The sequence below is a fragment of the Falco naumanni genome, chromosome Z (assembly GCF_017639655.2).
Source record: "Falco naumanni isolate bFalNau1 chromosome Z, bFalNau1.pat, whole genome shotgun sequence".
Classification (NCBI taxonomy): Eukaryota; Metazoa; Chordata; class Aves; order Falconiformes; family Falconidae; genus Falco; species Falco naumanni.
The window spans coordinates 72178070-72198968 of NC_054080.1; the positions used below are offsets into that span (position 1 = coordinate 72178070).

The 20899-nt window shown below is 37.0% G+C and overlaps 1 protein-coding gene across 1 annotated transcript in view; it reads right to left on the reverse strand.

The window, feature by feature from the left end:
• WDR70 (WD repeat domain 70) overlaps positions 1 to 20899 on the reverse strand; it is a 138353-nt gene that overhangs the window by 55361 nt on the left and 62093 nt on the right. Inside the window, exon 10 of the mRNA XM_040580297.1 lies at positions 4469 to 4643. Coding sequence (XP_040436231.1) covers positions 4469 to 4643 — 175 coding nt within the window. The remainder of the gene's footprint in view (positions 1 to 4468; positions 4644 to 20899) is intronic.

The following is a 20899-nucleotide window of genomic DNA, read 5'->3' on the forward strand; positions in this document are numbered from 1 at the left end:
CTTTACAAAAATTACTTCAGTCTTTCCATATCTCTATGAATGAGATACTCCCATTTCTACACATGAAAACAGGACAGAGGTTTACTGATGGCAAGACACACTTCATTCTTCATACCAAAAACTAGCTCCACAGATCAGCTTGTTTAGCAATATGTATTACTATTGGTCTTGCAAAAACTATGAATGGGCAATCACAGGCAAGACGAGGAATTTTAACCTTTTTGAACTGCAAGTAAATCCAGTGGGTTTACTGCTGTGTCCTGTGCATCAATAGTTTTCAAGGTCTTGTCTTATTTTGAGCACTAATGTTCTCCAACGCTCCATATTTGCCAGACACTTAAACACATCTAAGAACATTTAAATTGAGAGAGTTTTAATATGCTATGTAATGATCAACTATTTCACGCTAGTGTTTCCACTATTCACTGGAAGTTTGAAGGAAGTTATTTTTTATGTCCTTTGACGCCAAGCTGACAGTGTTCCTAATATTTGAAACACGCTGACAGATTGTTCTGCTAATGTTCACTGTAAATGCACATGTATGTGAACCTTAAAGAAAAACCATGCACTGACAAAATAACATACGTGAGAAAATAACACAGATTTTTGACAAAAAAAATCCTCTGAGGCAGGTGATTATAATGGATCACAATTGTGCTGAGGAAGTCTGGAGGAAGGCAAGGCAAAGGCAGAATGCATTTGGCTAATTTCAGCATTAGCACATTAGAGTCTCAGCGTCACAAAGACAAAAGAAAGTCTTAATCCAAAAGTTACAGAAGTGTTTTTCCTCTCACTACATACAGCTGGGAGATCTGGAACTGCACCAAAAAAACAGTGGAGGCAGAAAACTGAATGAAACACTCATGGTGTGCATTACTAGTCAGAACTAAAGAAGGGAACTGATCACACACCAGAATCACTCCCTAGGCACAACAGAAACTGAAAAAAAAAGCAGGTACTGAGGTGGCTCTAAGTGGCTTGGAGAAAACAACTAACTCAACACTAACTTACAACAAACTACTACCTTGACTTCAGCTGCAGTGACAAAACATGGGATAGAAAATATCTTGTTTCCCTTTGAATAAAAAAAAATTCTCAAAGAATTATTAAGTCACACCATTGTGGACCAAGTCCTACACTAACAGGCAGCAAACAAGTGACACCACAGTGGCGATCGGGACATCACCACACAAGTTGATTTTCAACTTGTTTGTCCTTTGACAGACACTGTAAGAATCATACTTATGCCAGGTGTAAAGTTAGCAAGTCATATGGAGCAGAGAATAATAAAACTATAATCAGCAGTAAGAAACTGTGGCTATAGTGACATGGGAGCTTCGTCAGGGAGCTTCTGCCACCTTGTAAAGTGGTACAGTCTTACTGAACCCCCAAAGAGTGGCTTCCTACCTGCATGGCAGCAGTGTGCCTGCCTCTGTCTGGCAAGTGCCCCTTTTGCTCTAGGAAAGGGCATTACCAGACCCTCTCTCCTATCGCGGTACCCACTTCTGCACTTGGTAACTGCTGTGCTCATAACCCTTCTCCTGCAGGATAGCAGGGGCTTTACATTACCACTGAAGCAAAGAGAAACTTCCCCCTCTGTGAAGTGGGACGGGTTTGACAGGAGTTTTTACTGTCAAACATAAATGTGTCTAAAAGCCTTCACAGACACCCGGATAACAGGGACTACAGATAGTACGTAGTGTGAGCCACTGGCTTTGTGCCGTTACCATCACATGCAGGAACAGCAGTATAGGCTTTCAACAGGGTTGAAATGTCATTTATATTATTGCTTAAATGCAAATACGAATTCACACAGTCAAAACAGGCCCTTATTGGATCAGCTCTGGCAGCCAACTAAGTTACAGTTAACTTCAAACACCTTCCTGAATCAGTCCTCCTTCCTGCTGCATATGTGCCAAATCCATTGTCTAAAATAATGATGCCAGAATCATTCCTAACTGATCAAGCATAAGAAATTACAGCAACATTTTCTGCTTTCTAGCAGTAGCGATTTTTGTTACAGATGCAATATGGCCTTCTACAGTTAACCACAAATGCTCTCTTAATTTTGACTTGAAACAGAGGTGTACTGTAGCACAGCAAAACCTGTGTATATAGATCTATGCTTGTTTCAACGAAGTCAGATAATACTTGCTGGATGGGAATTAAAAAATTTCTTGTTCACAAATCGGAAGTTAATATATCTACTGTATATTTCTTTAGGCAGCTTTACCCTCACATCTTGATTCTCCACAGCTTTACCCATCTTCCTGTGTCACCTACAGATCATATCCCCAGAACTGCATTGCTTTGTCATGACTTAGCATTTTTTTGTTCACCTTGGCAAGCATCTCTGCATCCTGTCAGGCCAGTATATGCCTTCATGATTCCCATGCATGTGTCAACCCCACCCTCCCCTTTCTAAATCCTACTTTGAACACATGTTCCTTTTTTAATTTTTTGTTCTTATCCCTCCTCAACCTCCAAATGCAAGATGAAGGCCTTTTCTTTTTTAAATTATTTCATCAAGATACCTTTTGAAGTGCATGGTTTTAACTATACACAGAGATTGCCTAAGGGTAGCAGCAGTTTTAAATAAAAATGCCACTAAAAACAATTTGCACTGCTCCTTTACACAAAAATCATGTGTGTTTCTTAATGACACCAACAAAAGCAAAGACAAAAATTCTTCAGGCTTTAAAATTGCAAATTCAAGGACACTACCAACTTCATTTCCACCAGGAAATCACTTTAGTCTTGTGTTGTTATACAGGGGTCATGAGTTGGGAACTGCGTAAGATGCACAGGACATATCTTTAAATTACTCATAATCGCCTTAAACTGCATTCAATCAGCATTGCAATATGTCATCTTATAGACATACAAAACTTCAAAAGGAAAAGCACATGAAAAAGCAGACTACCAAGAGCACTATTGTTGAAACTACACCAGAAAGCTTAATATTTCAATACTGTATATGTTAAAATAAACAACATACACAGGTGATGAAAGCCAGCCTCTGAAAAATTTATTATTCTGTTAGAAGAAGTTTACACTTCGGATGAATTCTCATGCTTCATGCCATTAGGAAGTTTTACTGAGTTTATAGTGGAAATAAAAACAGAAATAAAAATAGATGACAATCCCAAAATACAGGCTGTACTTTCAATATGATCAACAGGCTTTCTTCTCCTTTTATATCTATAGATTTCCTCTTGCCTCCAGCAATAAAAATTTATTCAATCTTCATGAAAAGTTCCCTAATTGCCTAAATTTTCCTTTTTAAAATCAAATGTTTTGATGAGGTTGAACAGACCAACGTAACTTGTATTAGTTCAGTATTATTTCCCCAAAGCTAGCCTATTGGAATTGTACAGCTTTCAAAGATTTATGATGTCAGCTTGACTCAAAGGACCCTTCTGCCCTGCCCCACACCCCTCCCATTTCCTCTGTAATCTCACTTTAGTTTCCAAAAGAATTGACCCTAACCTCATCTTCTCCTATGCACGCCATAAGTACTTATCCCATTGAAGCACTGAAGTGAAAAGGATTGGACATCAATACTTTGTGCAAGATGGGCATAAAAAAAATACGTATGATTATTAGGATGATTAATTTTAAAAGCAGTAAAGCTTTGCCTGGTGAATTTGCACTCAACATTGCAAACTCTTGGCATTGGACTCTTTTGTAAAATATACTACACTAAGCAATAGGGAGCCCTGATTGCTGTAAACTTCAAATTATAAAGTAGTAGCAAGAATTGCACATATTCCTTGTCAGGATCATAACTAGTTGAAATTCACTTTTAGGTTCAACATGAACAGAAGAAATTAAGAGCATATTCCATAATTTCAAAAAATTTGAAATAGTTCCCATTCTGACTCTTTCTGACCACACTGCATTTAGGTAATTTTTTCAAATCTGCCTCAGTATTAGTTTTCACGTTGGACAATGTAACATCATTTGGCATTTAATGCGTAGCATTACACTTATCCTCACCCACTTGGATGCTCTCCTCTGCTTATTATCTGGATGAATAACTGATTTCAGTATGAAGTTTCATGACTTACTGCTTAATGTATTCAATATGTCAAATGAAATATGGAAGCATACATTTTTTTAATTACTTAAGAACCAACCAGCAATTACAAATTTTTTCACAAGCATCACATCCTAAATGAACAATATTCTAAATACAGGTATGTGGCCAACTTTTTTTTTAAAAAAAACAAACAACATCTAAGAATTTCCTCAGTGTTTTGAACTGAATTAGCAGCACGCTGAATGATCAGTTGTAGAGAGGCAGAAAAAATATTAAATTTTGCCTATGAGTTATTTAGTTTGCGGGGAGGGGGTGTGGGGGTGTGTGTAAAATGTAAGTATAGGAGTAACAAACTGATTTTATCAGCTTCAGCATTCAGCGCTTGATCTATTAGAAGCATATATTGTTATCAGATACTTGACTTACACTCATATTCCTATCCCAGATCTGGATGGAGCCATCTTGACAGCCAGCTGCAATAAGTTTACCATCTCTGCTGTATGTGCAAGTTGTAGGGATCACCCGTTTACCTTGAACTGATCGTGGTTTAAATACGTTCTTGTGCTTTTTTTCATTGTTAACATCCCATGTCCTCACAGTTCTGGAAAAAAGTTTAAATAAAGAGTTGTTTTAGATAAAGTTAATACGTGTAAAACAATTTTTCTTATGACACATTCAAACACCTTTTTCAGCACAAATGGCACATAATATTGTTCAAATGAAGTTGTAAAGGCAAAATAGCCTTTAAGGTATCGAATGGCAGTCATGAAACTAACATGGTAACTTTCCAAGTAAGACTCATCATATTCACTAGTAGATGTGTGAAGGTTAAAAAAAATAAATTAAAAAAAATAATAAAATCTGTTCTTCCCAAGCTCTTGTGTAAATATCTAAAATTATTTACAACTAGACAAACAACCAAAGGTTAATATGCAGGTACTCCATAGTCTCCACTGTCACTGGAAATCAGGAAGATGAAAGTATTCCATCCTTTACAAGAATGAATACTTCAGGAAACAGGCATGAACATTTATAAAAATTCATTAACACAGCCATCACAACAGACAAACCTGCTCTTAACTGGCAGTATTGCAGACTAGCTAATTATTCTTTGAAGTGCCTTTTTAAAATAAAGTCTGAAGAATTAATTGCATTATTGTACCTCTCTTTCAGTAATCCTGAAGGTCTTAGGAGTTCTGTTGTAAAAGTGTTCCTTCACAAAAGCTCACTTATGTAATACTGTTTTTTCAAGTTGAGTTTTTCCCACATTATTAGCAAAATAAATTCCTCCTTTTTTCTTTTTAATGGAAAAAAAATATCTGCCTGGATCTTCAATGTTTCTTAGAGACACAAAAACATCCAAATGAGAGAGAACTAAAACACTGAGATACAGGTGGACTCTTTAAACTGTCTTAGATACAAATGTTTTCTGTCCATTTAATATGTTGAGTACTTTCCAGATAAAATTCAAAACTCTTTTGGCATCTAATGCAGAAAAGAGTTTCAGGATTTGGCAAAGGAAGGATGATCATTAATTTGGAAAGAAAAAAACCGCTAAGTTCTCAAGACAACCTCATTTGTTTAGACTATACAAACATTGCCTATGATCCAACAGCATGTAATTCACTAGCCTCTAGCAAAGCAAATACCTCTTTTACAACGGCTGCCATTTTTCCAGAACAAGACAAGACACCAGAGCACAACATTAGGAACTTCCATCAGAGCTACAAGACCAGACAGGCTACAGAGCTGACATACATATATAATTCTAAGATAAAACACACAAGAAAATGAGCTGGAAATAGCTCATAGGAGTTATATTTAATCAGACATTTAATGATAGTAATGCAAAATCAGTAACTGAATGAATCACCAGCTGTCCAAAATAAAGTAAAAAAAAAATCAGTCTCATTTTTAAAAATCTTCAAATCTCTGATCTGTAAGGCATCACATCACTTCACTGCTCTATTTCAAGCTCTAGCATAAAACATTCAGGTGTTCTGATGGCTGGTTTGGGTTTTGGTTCTTTTCTCATTTTAAATGAAACATTAGATTATGATGCATTTTCTACGGTCACGTAAATAAAACCATGCTGCTTTATGGAACAGGTTGCCCAGTGAGGTTATGGAGTTGCCCTTCTCAGTTACTCAAAACCTGTCTGGAAATGGCCATGTGCTAGGTGCCTAGGCGATCCTTCTTTGAACAGGATGGTTGGATTAGAGGATCTTCAGAGGTTACTTCCATCCTTAACCATTGTGTGACTCAGAGATTCCCCTTTTCTTGTCCATACGTTGTCTATAACCATCTCAGTCTCCTACCTTTCAACAGACATATTGACACTTGCTCCCATTCTGATATTTAGTCAAATTTTGAGGTTTTTTTTCAGTCCTTTCCCCCCATAATATTAAATCCTTCCAGATTCTTACTTGAATCAACTGTGCCTCCAGCTTCTCTTCCTCCTTTTGTGACAGCCATCTCCTGCTTCCTCTCCTACAGCGCAAGTTTCCCGTGACTGCCTTGGCATACGCACTTCTCAGACGGTGTACTTAGTAACATGGCTAAGTGCATGGAATTTTAAAGCCTGTGTCCCCCCTATTTGCCTTTTTATCTAAGATGCCTCAAGCATCTCAGCTGCAATTCCAAAAACAATCTCTGAGAATCCTTCATCACCCTAATTCTTCATTTCTGCTGGCACATAAAAAACTTTTTTGAAGTCTTCAGTCACCTCTTCTTAGGGCTAAATGTCCTGTCAAAACCTCTATTACTTCACAACACTATAGAGCATGTTCAAACCTTCTTATTCACTTTACCTTTCAACTGCAGAGAAGGAAGTAACATTTTTTTAAATAAAAAGCCCTAAATCAACTATAGTTTCAGCGGGCCAGGTGAAAAATCCACGTTTCTTGAGCTGCTGCTTCTGCTACAGTTGGCCACACTCCCTCACATGAATTACAAGCCCTGATAAAAATGCCCACATAGCCTATACTGTGTGCTTAACATCCCCTCAATGTTTTCTTAATGTCCTAAACTAAATGTATGTTTACTGTTGTCTTGCTCTATTGGATCTAACTGAAAAACTTTTCTACTAAATATTTTATAAGAAATCGTCTATATATTACTTACCATCTGATTAATCATCCCCAGACAGCCCTTAAGTCTTAAGCTATGACTGAGGTCTTGAATCTCTTCTTTCACCTCAGATCTTTTAAATGTTTTTATTCTTTATGGGGACATTTCAATTTTTCATTAAAAAATGGACACCATATTGCAAACACATCTCATAATACCATGGACAAAATTTCAGTTTACCACATGAATCAGTCAGCCCATGGTTTCTGACTGAATCACCACCAAGCAAAACACTAGGAGTCATCTAGAAACTATGTGTGTTCTGTACCTTCCTTCAGACCAGTGATGGACTAGAAACACAGGAATCACTGAAGGACCTCAGACAAATACTTTCACTACCCTGTCCTAAGGGCCTTCATCACACCGAGTATGACACAGACTAATTTGTTCTGACACTCCCCTTCTGCACTCCATGCTCCATCAATAACCACACAAACATCTTGTCTTTCCTTCCAGCAGGCACTTCGATGCTTCCCACACACACACCGCCCCTCCACCCATTGTCTTTGCTGTTTACACTCAAAACTTAATTGAGGCCTTTTTCCAGGCACTTTCCCTCACAACACCTAAAACTTTTATATATATATAAATATTTTTTTTTTAACTCCTCACATTCTAGTCAGAAGGAAAGGGGTAAACAAGAAAGGAAGCACAAACCCCAAACATTCTACCAACAGGGAATATATCTTTAAACTGGCAATATGGCAAACAAATGCTAACTAAGGCTGCTTTTGTATCTTCTCTCCGCTTCTGCTACTGACACTCAATGTACAATATCACAATGAACTCTGAGAGCATAATTTGGAATTATGCTTCCGGTTTTCTACAGAGAATTTTGTACCATTTAATGATTCTTCCTCCTCCTCAGACATTACAAAAAATTATTGAAACTGCATTACACAAGTCCCATTTTCAATTCCTAACCTACTCTGGGTCCAATCTAGTGTTGTTCGTGTTGAAACAAATAAAAAAATTAACCCCTGGATCAATCAGATCAATTCCAGGAGATTAATTTTTGTCAAAAAAGCCTCTGACTAAGAGTATCTCCTTAGGCCTAACTAATTGTGGGGTGAATGAATAACACTGTTTTACACATTATGCTGCAGCATTTAGCAGAAATATAATACTAGTAATTATCTGTTGATAGGTATAACCAAGATATTTTTGAACTCCACTGAAAACAAAAGGAAAACATTTCCTGAATGCAGCACTTCTCCACCTGAAAAGAAACTATGCTTAATTAAAGTTTGTTTAGTAAGAACAACACATAGGGTTTTTTTTTAAACTGTCCCTACAACATACAATGTCATTCTTTCATCACATCAGATTTTAATGTACTGAATGATACACAGAGCCACATAAATATTTTTAACTTCTCTTTCATAAATTTATTTTCAAAGAAAACTTCCACAAAAAAGGCTCCACATACAAAAGTTTAAATTTAAACTTCTTAAATGGTGAATTGCACATCTGCAAAACAGATTTTGTAAAGTACTTATATTTGCCAAGAGCAATTCAAAGCAACTTAGAAAAGGATGGGAATGTTCTTTTGGAAAGGTAATGTGGATATTTTCCTGACCACTGAAGTTAAATGACGCATAACAAACAACTAATTTAATTACTGCGATTGGGGGGGTGGGGGGTGTTTTTGGGTTTTTTCCTCCACAAATGTTTTTTCTTTTTTTCTCCCCTTTTTTCCAATGTCCTTATGATGTTATTGCTAAGTCAAAATTTTAAATAAAATTTACTATTGATAATGCTGCTGTATTACACAAATTATTAGAGGTATTTATGTAGCTGCTTTTCCCAGTCTGCAAACATAGAAAATTTCTCAAAGTCTTGATTCAGCAAGCCACTGTCCATTCTGATACTATTCTAATACAACCTGCTGAAATTCAAGGAGTGAAAAAATCCAAACATTAAAAACCTGACCTGTCAGATTCCACTAAGCTCCTCTGCCTGTCCCATCTCCTGTTTCTACTTGGCTGTAAAACTCTCTTGCACTGAATGTTACTGGCATTCAATATAGAATAAATACATTAAGTCTACTCTTAATAATTAAGTCTATTCTTATCACACTTAAAACACAAAAAAGCAACAGCATAAATTAATGCCAAAAGTACAGACCAGGCTTAATATTGTACATCTAGTAATTCTACTATAAAGCTTATCTTTGTAATACATTATATAATGCCTAGCTTTCTAATATAAGATTGCCCAAAAAGGCTACCTTGGAAAGCTGTAACATACTTTAAAATTGTAAAAATACTGCTGCAATGGAATTTATTGTCAGAGCACAGAATTCCAAGTCATCTTATCAGCAATAGAAAACACATTTTTAAAAGCGTTAAATTAAGCCTCTTTATAAAAAAATCAACCGAACTTAAAGTAAGATTTTTTTTCATCCTTTTTTATGAAATTAAACAACCATACCTACACAGGAATGAAATTAAGATGCTTGTATAATATGGGCAAAAATTATCTAAAGCAGAATATGTAAAGAGGATTCATAAGAAACAGCCGAAAAGTTCTCTTAAGATGAACTCCGTGCATATGGGGGTACAAGACTATGTCAGCAACAAAACTTTCATTACTATATTCTCTTTGCCCCCTTCCAGCAGAAGTTATAGGCTTCTTCTGTTGAGCACATGGGTCCAAATGAAGGTTGAATCACCTGCCAGATACTGAAAAAATTTGTACACACAAACAGATGGCGAAATGCAGAGCAACTTTCCATATTTGTTTGGCAGAAAAACTTCTAAATAAGCTACCTACTCCCAGCATCTGAACAGAGTTAAAATAATTTAAACCAGAATACATAAAAAGACACATCCAACATAAGTAAAATTATAACTATGGAAGGAATGCCAAAAAAATAGATACAAGTTAGTAATTCACAATTCTTCAGCTTCTTTCTTACTTAAATAATCCCTAAATGTAAAAAACTAACAGAAACTTTAACAGATAAAACATTTTACCAGAGTAAGAAACAAAAACATCAAAATTCATTTTTATGTGGTATGAAGCAAATGGGTTGAAGCAACTCTGCAACAGTATTTTTCCATATTTCCAAATGAAATTGATAGCCATTTTTCAATAGAAGAAATTACCACCATTTGGGTAATTACAGCTGAATTATAATTACTGGGGGGAAGGGAGCACGGAATAGATTCGGGCACGGAACTACACCTGTTATCCAGTCCAAATGTATTAAAAGAGCAACCAACTCAAAACTGAAATGACACATAAGCATGTCTGACAGAGCATGGACACTTTCTGAATTACTAAGTAAAAATCCTGCTGCTGGCCAATATCCACAACATGGAGAAAAACTAAACCAGAAAAGGAGACAGAAAAGAACTAAGGAGTATTAACTGGGTTAAGGTACCAGAACTCTTAATGGAGGTCAGGGAAAAGATACAGATGGAAAGAGACTGACTGAGTAAGAAGAATAAAAGCAAGGAACAAAATATAACAGCGATAATGTCATGCCAGATTTGGCATGACTGCTTTCAAGTAAGCTTTGTAGCATGTTCATGACAGAAACACAACAGCAGCAGCAAATGCTAGCAAGTTATGACATACAATCACTTCTGGCTGAGGAACTGGCCAAACAGATGCATTCAGACATAAAAAGTCACCCACCGATACATCTATATAATGCCTTTCAGGTTAAAATGACAGTTGTAAAGACTTGTCTTTACATTATATTAGCATACTTGACAACAAAACTTCTTATTCATGGCATAAGAAGTCTATTTGTACTGAAATGCAAAGCTTACAAGGCTTTCCAGATTGAGTAATTTTTGTTTACCCAGATTAAACTACTGATCAGGCTAACCATACACAAAGGCACTCTTCAAAAGGATTAAGAACTTGAGAGTAGCAACAAACTTTCTAGAAATAAGCTGCTAATCAACATACTACACACCTTACCAATTCAGTACTGACACATACCATCCAAGCAGAACCCAGATTTAGAAATATTTGCTTAAGACATCCAGCCATCCAGACCCTTCCTTCCTCAACGTTATCAATAGTAAAAAATAATCTCTTCAATATGTACAATTAGTTAGGCCCTTGACCATGCAGTGATGAACAAGGGGATCATCTATGCATCTTTTCCTTGATTCAGTTTCTGCATTACAGCAAGAGCACTCATGGAGAATATAAGCAGAGATGGAAACACAACTAATATAAAAAGCAAGCTAATGTGAAAAGGCTATGTTTCTTCAATAATTTTTTTAAATAAGCAGATCTCGTACATGATCTTGCACATGACTTACACAATCTATTTCAGCCATTCCGTTCTAAGGGCCTGTACAAAGTGATGGGAAAAAAATATCCTGTGGAATTTTGCACAAAGTTTTTTTCAGTGCATTGTTAATTCTTTCAAAATCTGAAAAATTCCCCCAAAGTACTTCCATATCAGCTGATCAAAATGACAAACTTGAAAATCCCATCATTCTCAAAGTCAAAGATTATAGCAGACATATTTTGCACATCACACTGGCAGAGGATAAATGACAAAATAGAACACAGGAAAAAAAATAATCCTAGATTGTAAAAGTTGACATTTATCAACTATCAACAACAGCTGTTAACTCAAAGCACAAGAAAGAGCATCCAGACACACAAATGGGAAGATTTCAAAATGGATCTTAAAAGAAATTCCAAGATTCTGCTCTAGATTTTTTTTCCTCTTGTGAATTCCCACCGAACTATACTGCCCAATGCAAGATTCAGATAAATACCTTACTATCTCCAGTCTTTAACTTCAAAGATTCTGAATGCTTTAATTCAAACCAGTGTTTCACCTGAGACCTAAAAGTTTTACAGGACATTTTTGTCTTTTTAGTAAGATTTTTATGTATGCCTTCTTCAGATTTTCAAAAAGACCCTCGAACTTAAAACTACACTTGCTCTTATCATATCTAAAGAATACATTTGGGTTTTTATATATATATTTTTTTTGCTAAATGTATAGGTTTTGAAATAATTATCTGTAAATCAAGTGTTCTTACATAATTGAAACCAGCTAAAAAACACACTACATATAATAGATCATGTTTACTAATGAATGAGGATACCAGCAATCTACTTGGAATGTAATCATTATTGTGGAAGACAGTATAACATATGAAAATATAAGTCATATACAGAAAGGTAGAACAACAAGAGTAAAGTAAATGACAGAAAATTTTGCTACAAAACCCCAAACCAACGACATTGGTATATGTCTTTTCCATTAACAGTTATTGGAAAGTTCCAGTGTAGTTACTAATGCTCAGAATTTTCCTCACATCAAAACTAAATCGTCTGAACATAAGTAAAGCAGAAGGCTTTGTGGGAGGAATCTTACAACCTCAGAAGAAGAGATATGAAAGGTAGTATTATTGGAATGAACATACAAGAAGGAATGTGGAAGTGAAGAACATATTAATAACGGAAGACCGAAAAAGCTAACTGCTGGACAGAAAGCAGTAATGAAGGGTATGCAGGCACACAATTATTATGCTAGTAAAAGTGCATACTTCTAAGGAAGGAGGAGTAAGATTCCACATACATGTTACATTCAGTGCTGCTCAGAACACAGAAAAACAGAATAAATCTAAAAAAAGTGAGTCCATACAACCAGAAAGAGTAAGAGAGGTGGAGGGAAGGGGGCGGGGGGGGGGGGGGCAAATAAGACCCTCCCACCAAACCAAACAGCTTCAAGAACCGATGCACAAGAATAAATTACATACAAAGAAAATAATGTTAAGTAAAGCTTCAGATATTATTGAGAGGACAATGCACTGCACTGAGCACTATCATAAATACATTAAAATTCTACAGAAAATAAATGGGAAGGCAAATCACAGAGGCATTAAAAAATCCCCACAAAATAACAACAACAAAACCCCACAAACATAGCCCAGAACGCTGTTTAGATGCCCAAAAGAGTGATACAGAAAAAGGCCTCTTCAGACTAACGGAACAGTCCTCAAATTAAACGCATATACTGTACTGAAAAGGGCAGTTTCAGGCCTCATAGGTTAATAAAAAATAATTCAGGTGTTTTAAACGTGTGGTTGCAATGGTTTCTTCCCTGAAGAACTTCTGACGTTTAAGTCAAAGTAGTTACAATGGATTCAGTCTATCTGACAAAACCTCTTCCACAGGCCAATGTAGGCCTACGGAAAAAAACCCAAACCTTTTTTCCATAGGTAAAACACATGCGCATCGTGCCCAAATCCCGACAGGCCTTTCTCCCTCAGTATTTCCTTAAATATTAAAGTATATCCTTCTATATTTCTCTCAACTACTGAATATATTTGACTGCATTAGTAATGAGCATTTGGGCAATGAAACTGCATTAAGAGAAAATAAAGCACAGTAGTTTTGAATTGCTTTTTCAGTGGCACTGACAGCTAATTTGCTTTGTTTCTTGTAGATGAAGTCTTCATATACAAATCTGACTGAAGAAAGAGGTTGTTTTTCTTTGCATCAGTCATTATGTTGGCAGTCACGGATGTCTGCAAAGCAAATTATTTCTCCAGTTCAAATCAGCAAAGTATCTAAAGCAAGTCTTTTGAAAACCATTTATAGAGTAGGTTCGAGAACTGTCCACCTTTAATGAAGCATATTGAGTTCTGTGAAAAGTCAATATGCTTTTGAATTAGTAATAGTTTGAAGTCTATGTCAATGTGTGCTATTTAAAAAAAACCAAGCAGTGGTATTTTCCTGAGACTATGTAGCACTTTGCACACAAGAAGTCCTTCATATACTATTCCAGCACATCTAACTTTAATATTATTATTTCTATACAGAACATTAAGTCAATTACAAATATTTATGTGATTTACTTCTGAAAGCTGTGACAATAAAAGGAGGTGCAATTTTGTGTCATTTTCCAAATAGTGTGGGAAGACAACCAACTGAGATCTCACCTCCAACTTAGTAAAGATAAGAGTGGGATGTAATCAACCTCCCTGTGGGGTACATCTGATTAAGATCAAAGGGGAAGACTTCTGGTAAAGGACATCTCAACAGTTCAAGTTACTGTCACCTGCATGAACTGAAATAACTCAAAAGCAGCCTTGCATGATACTGCAAAAGCAGGAAGAGTAAATCACTAAGAAAACAGGATCCTTTCTAAAAAGCTTATTAGTCATGGGTATAAAATAGTTAAGGCTCATTTGGATCTCAGATTCTTCTACGCTCCAATAAATAACTTAGATTGGAACTAACACTCAGCAGAACTTTTCATTAAACCAGTGAAAAATCAACTGGAATTAAACTGTAGTCAAGAAATTAAAAAGTTCTGTGAAGCAACACCTCAGCTGATCCTATATGCATGGCAATTAGTTTTAACCATTTTTGCTGCTGTCTCAAATCTCACTCACAGCTATTTTTCTGCAGTTCCATTAGCTATCAAAAACAATCTAACACACATAAGTAACATAAGAGAGAAAATTGTAAATCTTAAATGTATTTTGATTTTAAAATTTATTCTAAATAATTCAAAGTTTGATTCAGCTGTACATTTTAACTACGCACTTTGGTTTACAGAAATTTTTAAAAGTGAGCTTTACTTTGCATTTCTGAATTAAGAAACAAAATTTGTTATGTTGTAGTACAATCTCCATTAAAAAAACTTATGAAAGGCTTATAAATACCAAGCTAAACTGCAGCACATGAAGTGTAAGTACATACAAATGTTTGTATTTATCGTATTTTCTGGAATACACATCGAAGTGTAAGACACTTCTCCCCCAAAACTTCACAGAGGAAGCATGTTTTGGAAAGAACAAATACAGTTCTTAGCCTGAGGTCTCCAAAGAGTCCTGACGCAGTCCTGTATCTGTCTAGATAACCACGCAGAGAACAATTTTTTTACATACTTGTCACTATGGTCTGCTCACATCATAATATTGCTGCTACTGAAGAAGCTCCTATATTCCTCTCTGACTTTTGTCTAAGGTTAAAAGTTTAAAGCAAAAGATTAGTGGACAAAGTAGTATTCAATTCCATTATTTCTGAACATGAAAACTAAGGGATTTATGCTCCCTTATGGGTTACATTCTCCACACGGGGAAAATATTGTTTTCCTGGAGTTGAAAAATTTGTAGATTTAAATACAGTAAAGGCAGGACACAAACAACTACGGAAATATTTTTAACAATCTGTTTTTCCTTTGAAATAAAAAAGACCAGAGAAGTGACTTGTTTCATAAACCAATGCAACAAAAAAAATCAAGCATCTCCAGTCTGAGCACATTACTTTGTAGTGCTCTGGTCTTTAAGCCCTGGAATTTCAGTCTGCTCAGAAATCCACCTTTTAGTTCACTGCACAGCCTGCTGTTACTTGAGCAACCTGATCTAAGTCAGCCTTGCACTAAGCAGGCAATCGAAAAAGATGACCTTCAGGTATCCTCTTCAACAAATTATTCTGTTACTCCAGATAACTTGAAAGGGTGCTTTAAAATGCATTTTGAGCATATGAGTATTCTTGGCAGAGACACACACTACTTACATGTAAAATTCTATGAACCAATATAAAACTGCTCAAAAGCTAGTAAAACTAGAACTAAGTCCAAAATCACAATAAAGACAAATAGCATCAATATCACTGACTTCATGAGCTACTGGGAGATGGATACTGGCAAAACTGCAGAAGCTCCAACGGGGGCAACTCACGTCCATTGCTCCTACATGTTGTAAACAGCACGTCTTACTTCTCCACTCCCTTCTGCATTCACAAGTAGTTCACAAGCACCTATTCCCACACCTATTCAGATACTCCACAGTAATCAAGGTTTAACTCACAGCTGAAAGCGCTCCTACACAGGTCAATCAAGTAGTAGGGAAACTCTCAACTCTTCCAGCTAGAACTCACGGATGTCTCCTCAATAATGCTGCTACTCTTTAAATGTGTGTAAATGCCCAGCTCTAGCCTTCCTTTTTTACCTGGGGAATCAGCAAAATTAATAATTTTTGTTTCGTTAGAATCACAGAATATCTCGAGTAGGAAACAGGATCATCAAGTCCAAGCCCCCGCTCCTCGCAGGAGCGCCTGAAGCTAAGCCGTGTGACCGAGCGCTGCGCGGGCGCTCCTTGAGCTCTGACAGGCCTGGTGCCGCGACCACTTTCCCCGGCGGGCGGCCACCTGCCAGTGAAGACCCTTCCTAACGTGCAGTCTGAACCCCCTGGTGCCGGCCGCTGCCGCCAGAGAGGGATCCCGGCTCCCCCTCCGCCGCCGGCCCTGGGGAGGCGCGGCTGCCATGAGGCCCCCTCAGCCTTCTCCCCGCTGACCCAGCCGGGTGCCCTCAGCCGCTCCTCCGATGCCTTTTGCCCGGGAGGCGTTTTGCCATCTCGGTTCACCCTCCTCTGGGCACACCCGAGCAGCCCCATGTCCTTCGGACACCGGGGCGCCCAAACCGCACGCAGCGCTTGCCGTGGGGCCACACCAGTGCAGCGCAGAGTGCCATCAGCCCAGACCCCAGACCCCTTTGCACGGGTCTGCTCTCCAGCTTCTCATCCCCCAAGCTGTATGCATAACCAGGATTTCCCTCTCCCAGCTGGAGAATCTGGCGCTTGCTCGTGTTAAATTTCATATATAACCAGCATAAAGCTGGTTGGTGAATGTCCAGCTCCCTGATCTATCCAGATCTGTCAGGCCTGCACACCCTCCAGGGAGTCCACAGCTCCTCCCAGTTTAGAATCATTGGCAAAATTACTTAAGGCACATTTGATTCCTGCATCAAGATCACTTATAAAAATATTAAAGAGCACTGGCCCTAAAAATGATCTCCAGGGAACCCCACTGATGACTGGCCACCGGCCTGATGTAACCCATTTATTATAACTCTTAGAGCCCAACCCACCAGCCAATGGCTCACCCAATATATTATGGACTTGCCTAGCTGTGTGCTGGGCATTTTGTCCAGAAGGATGCTGTGAAAGGAAGTATCAAAAGCTTTGATAAAAATAAAAAACCCTCCACATTTACTGGCTTTTCTTGGTCAGCCTTGTCATAAAAGGAAACAAACAGGACTTCCCTCTCATGAACCCGTGCTGGTTATGACCAATGACTGTGTTGTCTCTCAAGTAACACCCAAAATAACCTTCCCCATATTTTTACCAGGCACTGAAGTGAGACTGACAGGCCTGTAATTACCAGGGTCTTCCTTTTTACCCTTCCTGAAATAGCAACATTTGCCAGCTTCTACTCAACTGGAAGCTCTCAGTGAAAAGCATGTTCAGGACACTTTGTATGTTTAGTTCCTTCCAAACAGAACAAAAGGCACCGAGGAAGCTCTTATAAAAATAAGTAATTTCTGAAATAGTTTTTAATTTTTGTATACTTTTACATTTAAAATCCAAATGTGTTTTCTCTTGAAGCAAGAGAGCCATCAATAAACAGATGTAAATGGGTCAGAAGTGTAAAGGGCCAAATTCAGCCTGGGACCACCAAATTTCATCACTCCTGGCACCCTCAATTTTGTGGAAAGGTAATAGAGATTTTAGAAGTGCATGTGATGTTAAAACCTCCTCTTGCACGTAGCTACAAGCAGCCGTTTAAATCCAAAAGCTACTGCTGATTTTACACAGCCCATGATAGGCACTCCTAAGTTACCATCCAGTTCCTACCACTGAAAAAGCTGAACCACCTTGTTTGAAAGTATGTACAGTAGCTGCAGAGAAGTCCATGTGAGAACTGTAAGTTTACCAGATACTTTCAGGCTTTGGTGAAATCAATTTAAGTTGTAAACTAAATTTTCAAGAACACTTCCATTTCCAAATGGAGAAAAATAAAAAGTCTATTTTCATGTCACATCTACTGTTTTCACATAAACACCATGAACAACTTCACATGCTTACTAAAATCACTGCATTTATACACAGACCAGATACATGTGCATATATGTGTAGTTCAAATGACTGTGAAGGAACTAAAATTCTTAATTCTTGATCCATCACCACTGGGTGTATACCTCAGATTCTCCTGTGCGAGTTTCTCTGTCTTACACTGACAAACAGAATAAGCCTCCCCTATTCCATATGGAATAAACTTGGAAGCTGTAGATAACATTAAATTCTGAAGTTATTTCAGAAAAACAAACTGATCTAGTCTTGGAATCAATATATGAGACTCCATATATGTGCAGAACCTCAAAACAAAATTGGAAGATCAAAGCACAATGCTTAACTGAACACCGAGTCTTCAGAAAAAGTTTTTGTTTATATGAGGTGCAGTGTAAAAAACACTTATTAATCAACTTCACTTCAACCATGCTATGTGGACAGTAGAGTTTTGTTCCTGTCTATGTGCATAAATACATCTGGATTTTAAAATTAAAACCATTCCTTAGAGTCTAGGGACAAAGCGCATGCCATACTCGCTTCCAGAGAGCCACGGGTAATATAATAGCAAGATTTGCTTAAATAAATGAGGAAAAATAACTGGCACAATTTAACATGCTTTGGTCCCCCATTTTCCTTGCATTGCACCAAGTTTTTCTTCTGTCTTAAATTTTTAGTTCTTAATATAATCTACCTGAAAGTGTACAAACCCTTTAAAAATGAAGTTACGCAGTAAAAATACCAGTTATAAAACCCTCCAAGTGCAATCTCTTACAACTGTCTGTATTTTTTTAATGGAGCAGCTAACATTTTAATCAAGAAAAACTTCAGAAAAATATTAATATAAACATACATAGTTTATAAAGACAAAAATAGCTTTACTAACCCTTTTGTAAACATACAGCTTTCAGCAAGGGTTAGCACAGTCATCACTCAAACTCCTCTCAACCAGGCCTGCTCATTTGCTGTGCTCTCTTAATCAGCTCTGCACTGCATATACATTTATAAATAGGTAAGTTAGTCCAGGAAAAGTCATCCTCACATATCTGGAGTAGACTTCACACCTTTACACATGTCAAGATGAAAAGCAAACTGCTATGCCAGTGCAGTGCAAATTACGTACACAAGCGAGACAGCAGCAATTTCTTGATGAAAGCACTCATATAAAGAACAAGTCCCCAGAGGTGATTTTTCCAAAGACACATAATTTTGACTAATTAGGGGAGACTTTCACAAAAGCAACAGAACTTTACCCCTGTACAACCCCAATGCTCCCTCTTCTGCAAGATACCATGCTCCTATGCCAAAGGATGGGAACTCAAGCTGTTCCAGAGACAGGAGAAAAAAAAGTCACCTATAATTGACATGCAATTCCTAAGCCTCATTATTTGAAACAGTTGAATTACTATGGTTGAAATAAGAAATAAAACATGAATTATGTGAGGACAAGTAAGGTAGATACACAAATCCTCCTGCATAATTTGATTTTCATAAATGCAATTCTGCTTCATTTTTACTTCATGCAACTCTTGAGAACAAATTTTTTAGATAATCTGCCTGGTATTTCAATGTAGGTATTGAAGCAATAACTCTATAGTACACAGAGTATATAAAATACCGGTTAAACCAGGTTTGTGTGGAAGCAAAAAGTATTATACTTTACACAGGTGAAAACTGAGATACAGAGCTAAAATCTCTGTAACTGATAGAGGAAATAATAAAAAAAAAATTAAAAATATATTTTATCTCAGGACCAGGTACCAAACTATGAGTTCCTTATTCTCTCTGCTTACTTGCATATATGCACACAAACATCTGGTTTCTTTGAAGCAACAAAATTTAGTTACTTTATGTACCTCTAACTTCCCTCCTGCTTTTGACTTTATGAATGTAGCATTAGTCGCATACATTTTATACTTTATTCTAAATAATATTTTCTGCAACAGTTTGCGAATGCCTTATTTAACTTCCAATTCACAAACAGTCCTTACAAGAAATAAAAATTCTAAGGCTCACTACCATAGTCTTCCTATACTACAGTACTGAATATACATGGAACACTTTTTAAGTTATATTCCATATAATTAAATGCATTTCCAAACAAAATGGGCATATCTACCACATCTCTACCGGTTTTGGAAACCTTAAAAATCTACTTGGCATTGTCAAAGGTGTTATCATCCAGCTGTTTCATTGCTAAATCACTAATTTGAATGTAACCTGATGAGGATGTTCTTTAAACCAAGCCACTAACTTTCTACCAAAGCAGATGGGTAATGTTCACATCACTCATTCCACCAATTCTGTTACAATGGTGCTCAACTTCAGCAGAGGGCAAAAAAAAAGAGACTTTGCATGTGGAACAGCTACTTTAAAACTGCATGGATGTTCCCCAAAATATCAGAACCTGTGAAACTAAAGAATAACATTGTAACTTTTCATGTACAGTGCTCAGGAAACTATTAATGTCATCTATATCCTTCTAAGCATGGGCCCTGGATTTAAAAATTAGCCATTTTAGAGTCAGGGAGTTGCTACTTCATGGCTAAACTTCATGTAAATGAACATGAACTAAGTAAAATATATCAGACATTCTCTGTTTACTATGGAAAAGTTTCCAGAGCAAACAAATCCTTGCCATGGACTGTATGTATCCGCTCTGTTTCTCTGAGGTTGTCTCTCTGCATGAAAAAACTGGAAACATATATTCCACATTGTGTTTCAATGGCAATTTTGATAGTCCAAAAAAACCCACTACAAAAAAAGTATTTTTATATTAGCACTATATTCAGTGTCCTTAAAAAATTAAGAAAAAAGTTCCAAAGGAAAAGCAGTTCATGCTGCAAACAGGCACACACTGGAATGAAATATAAACTTACAG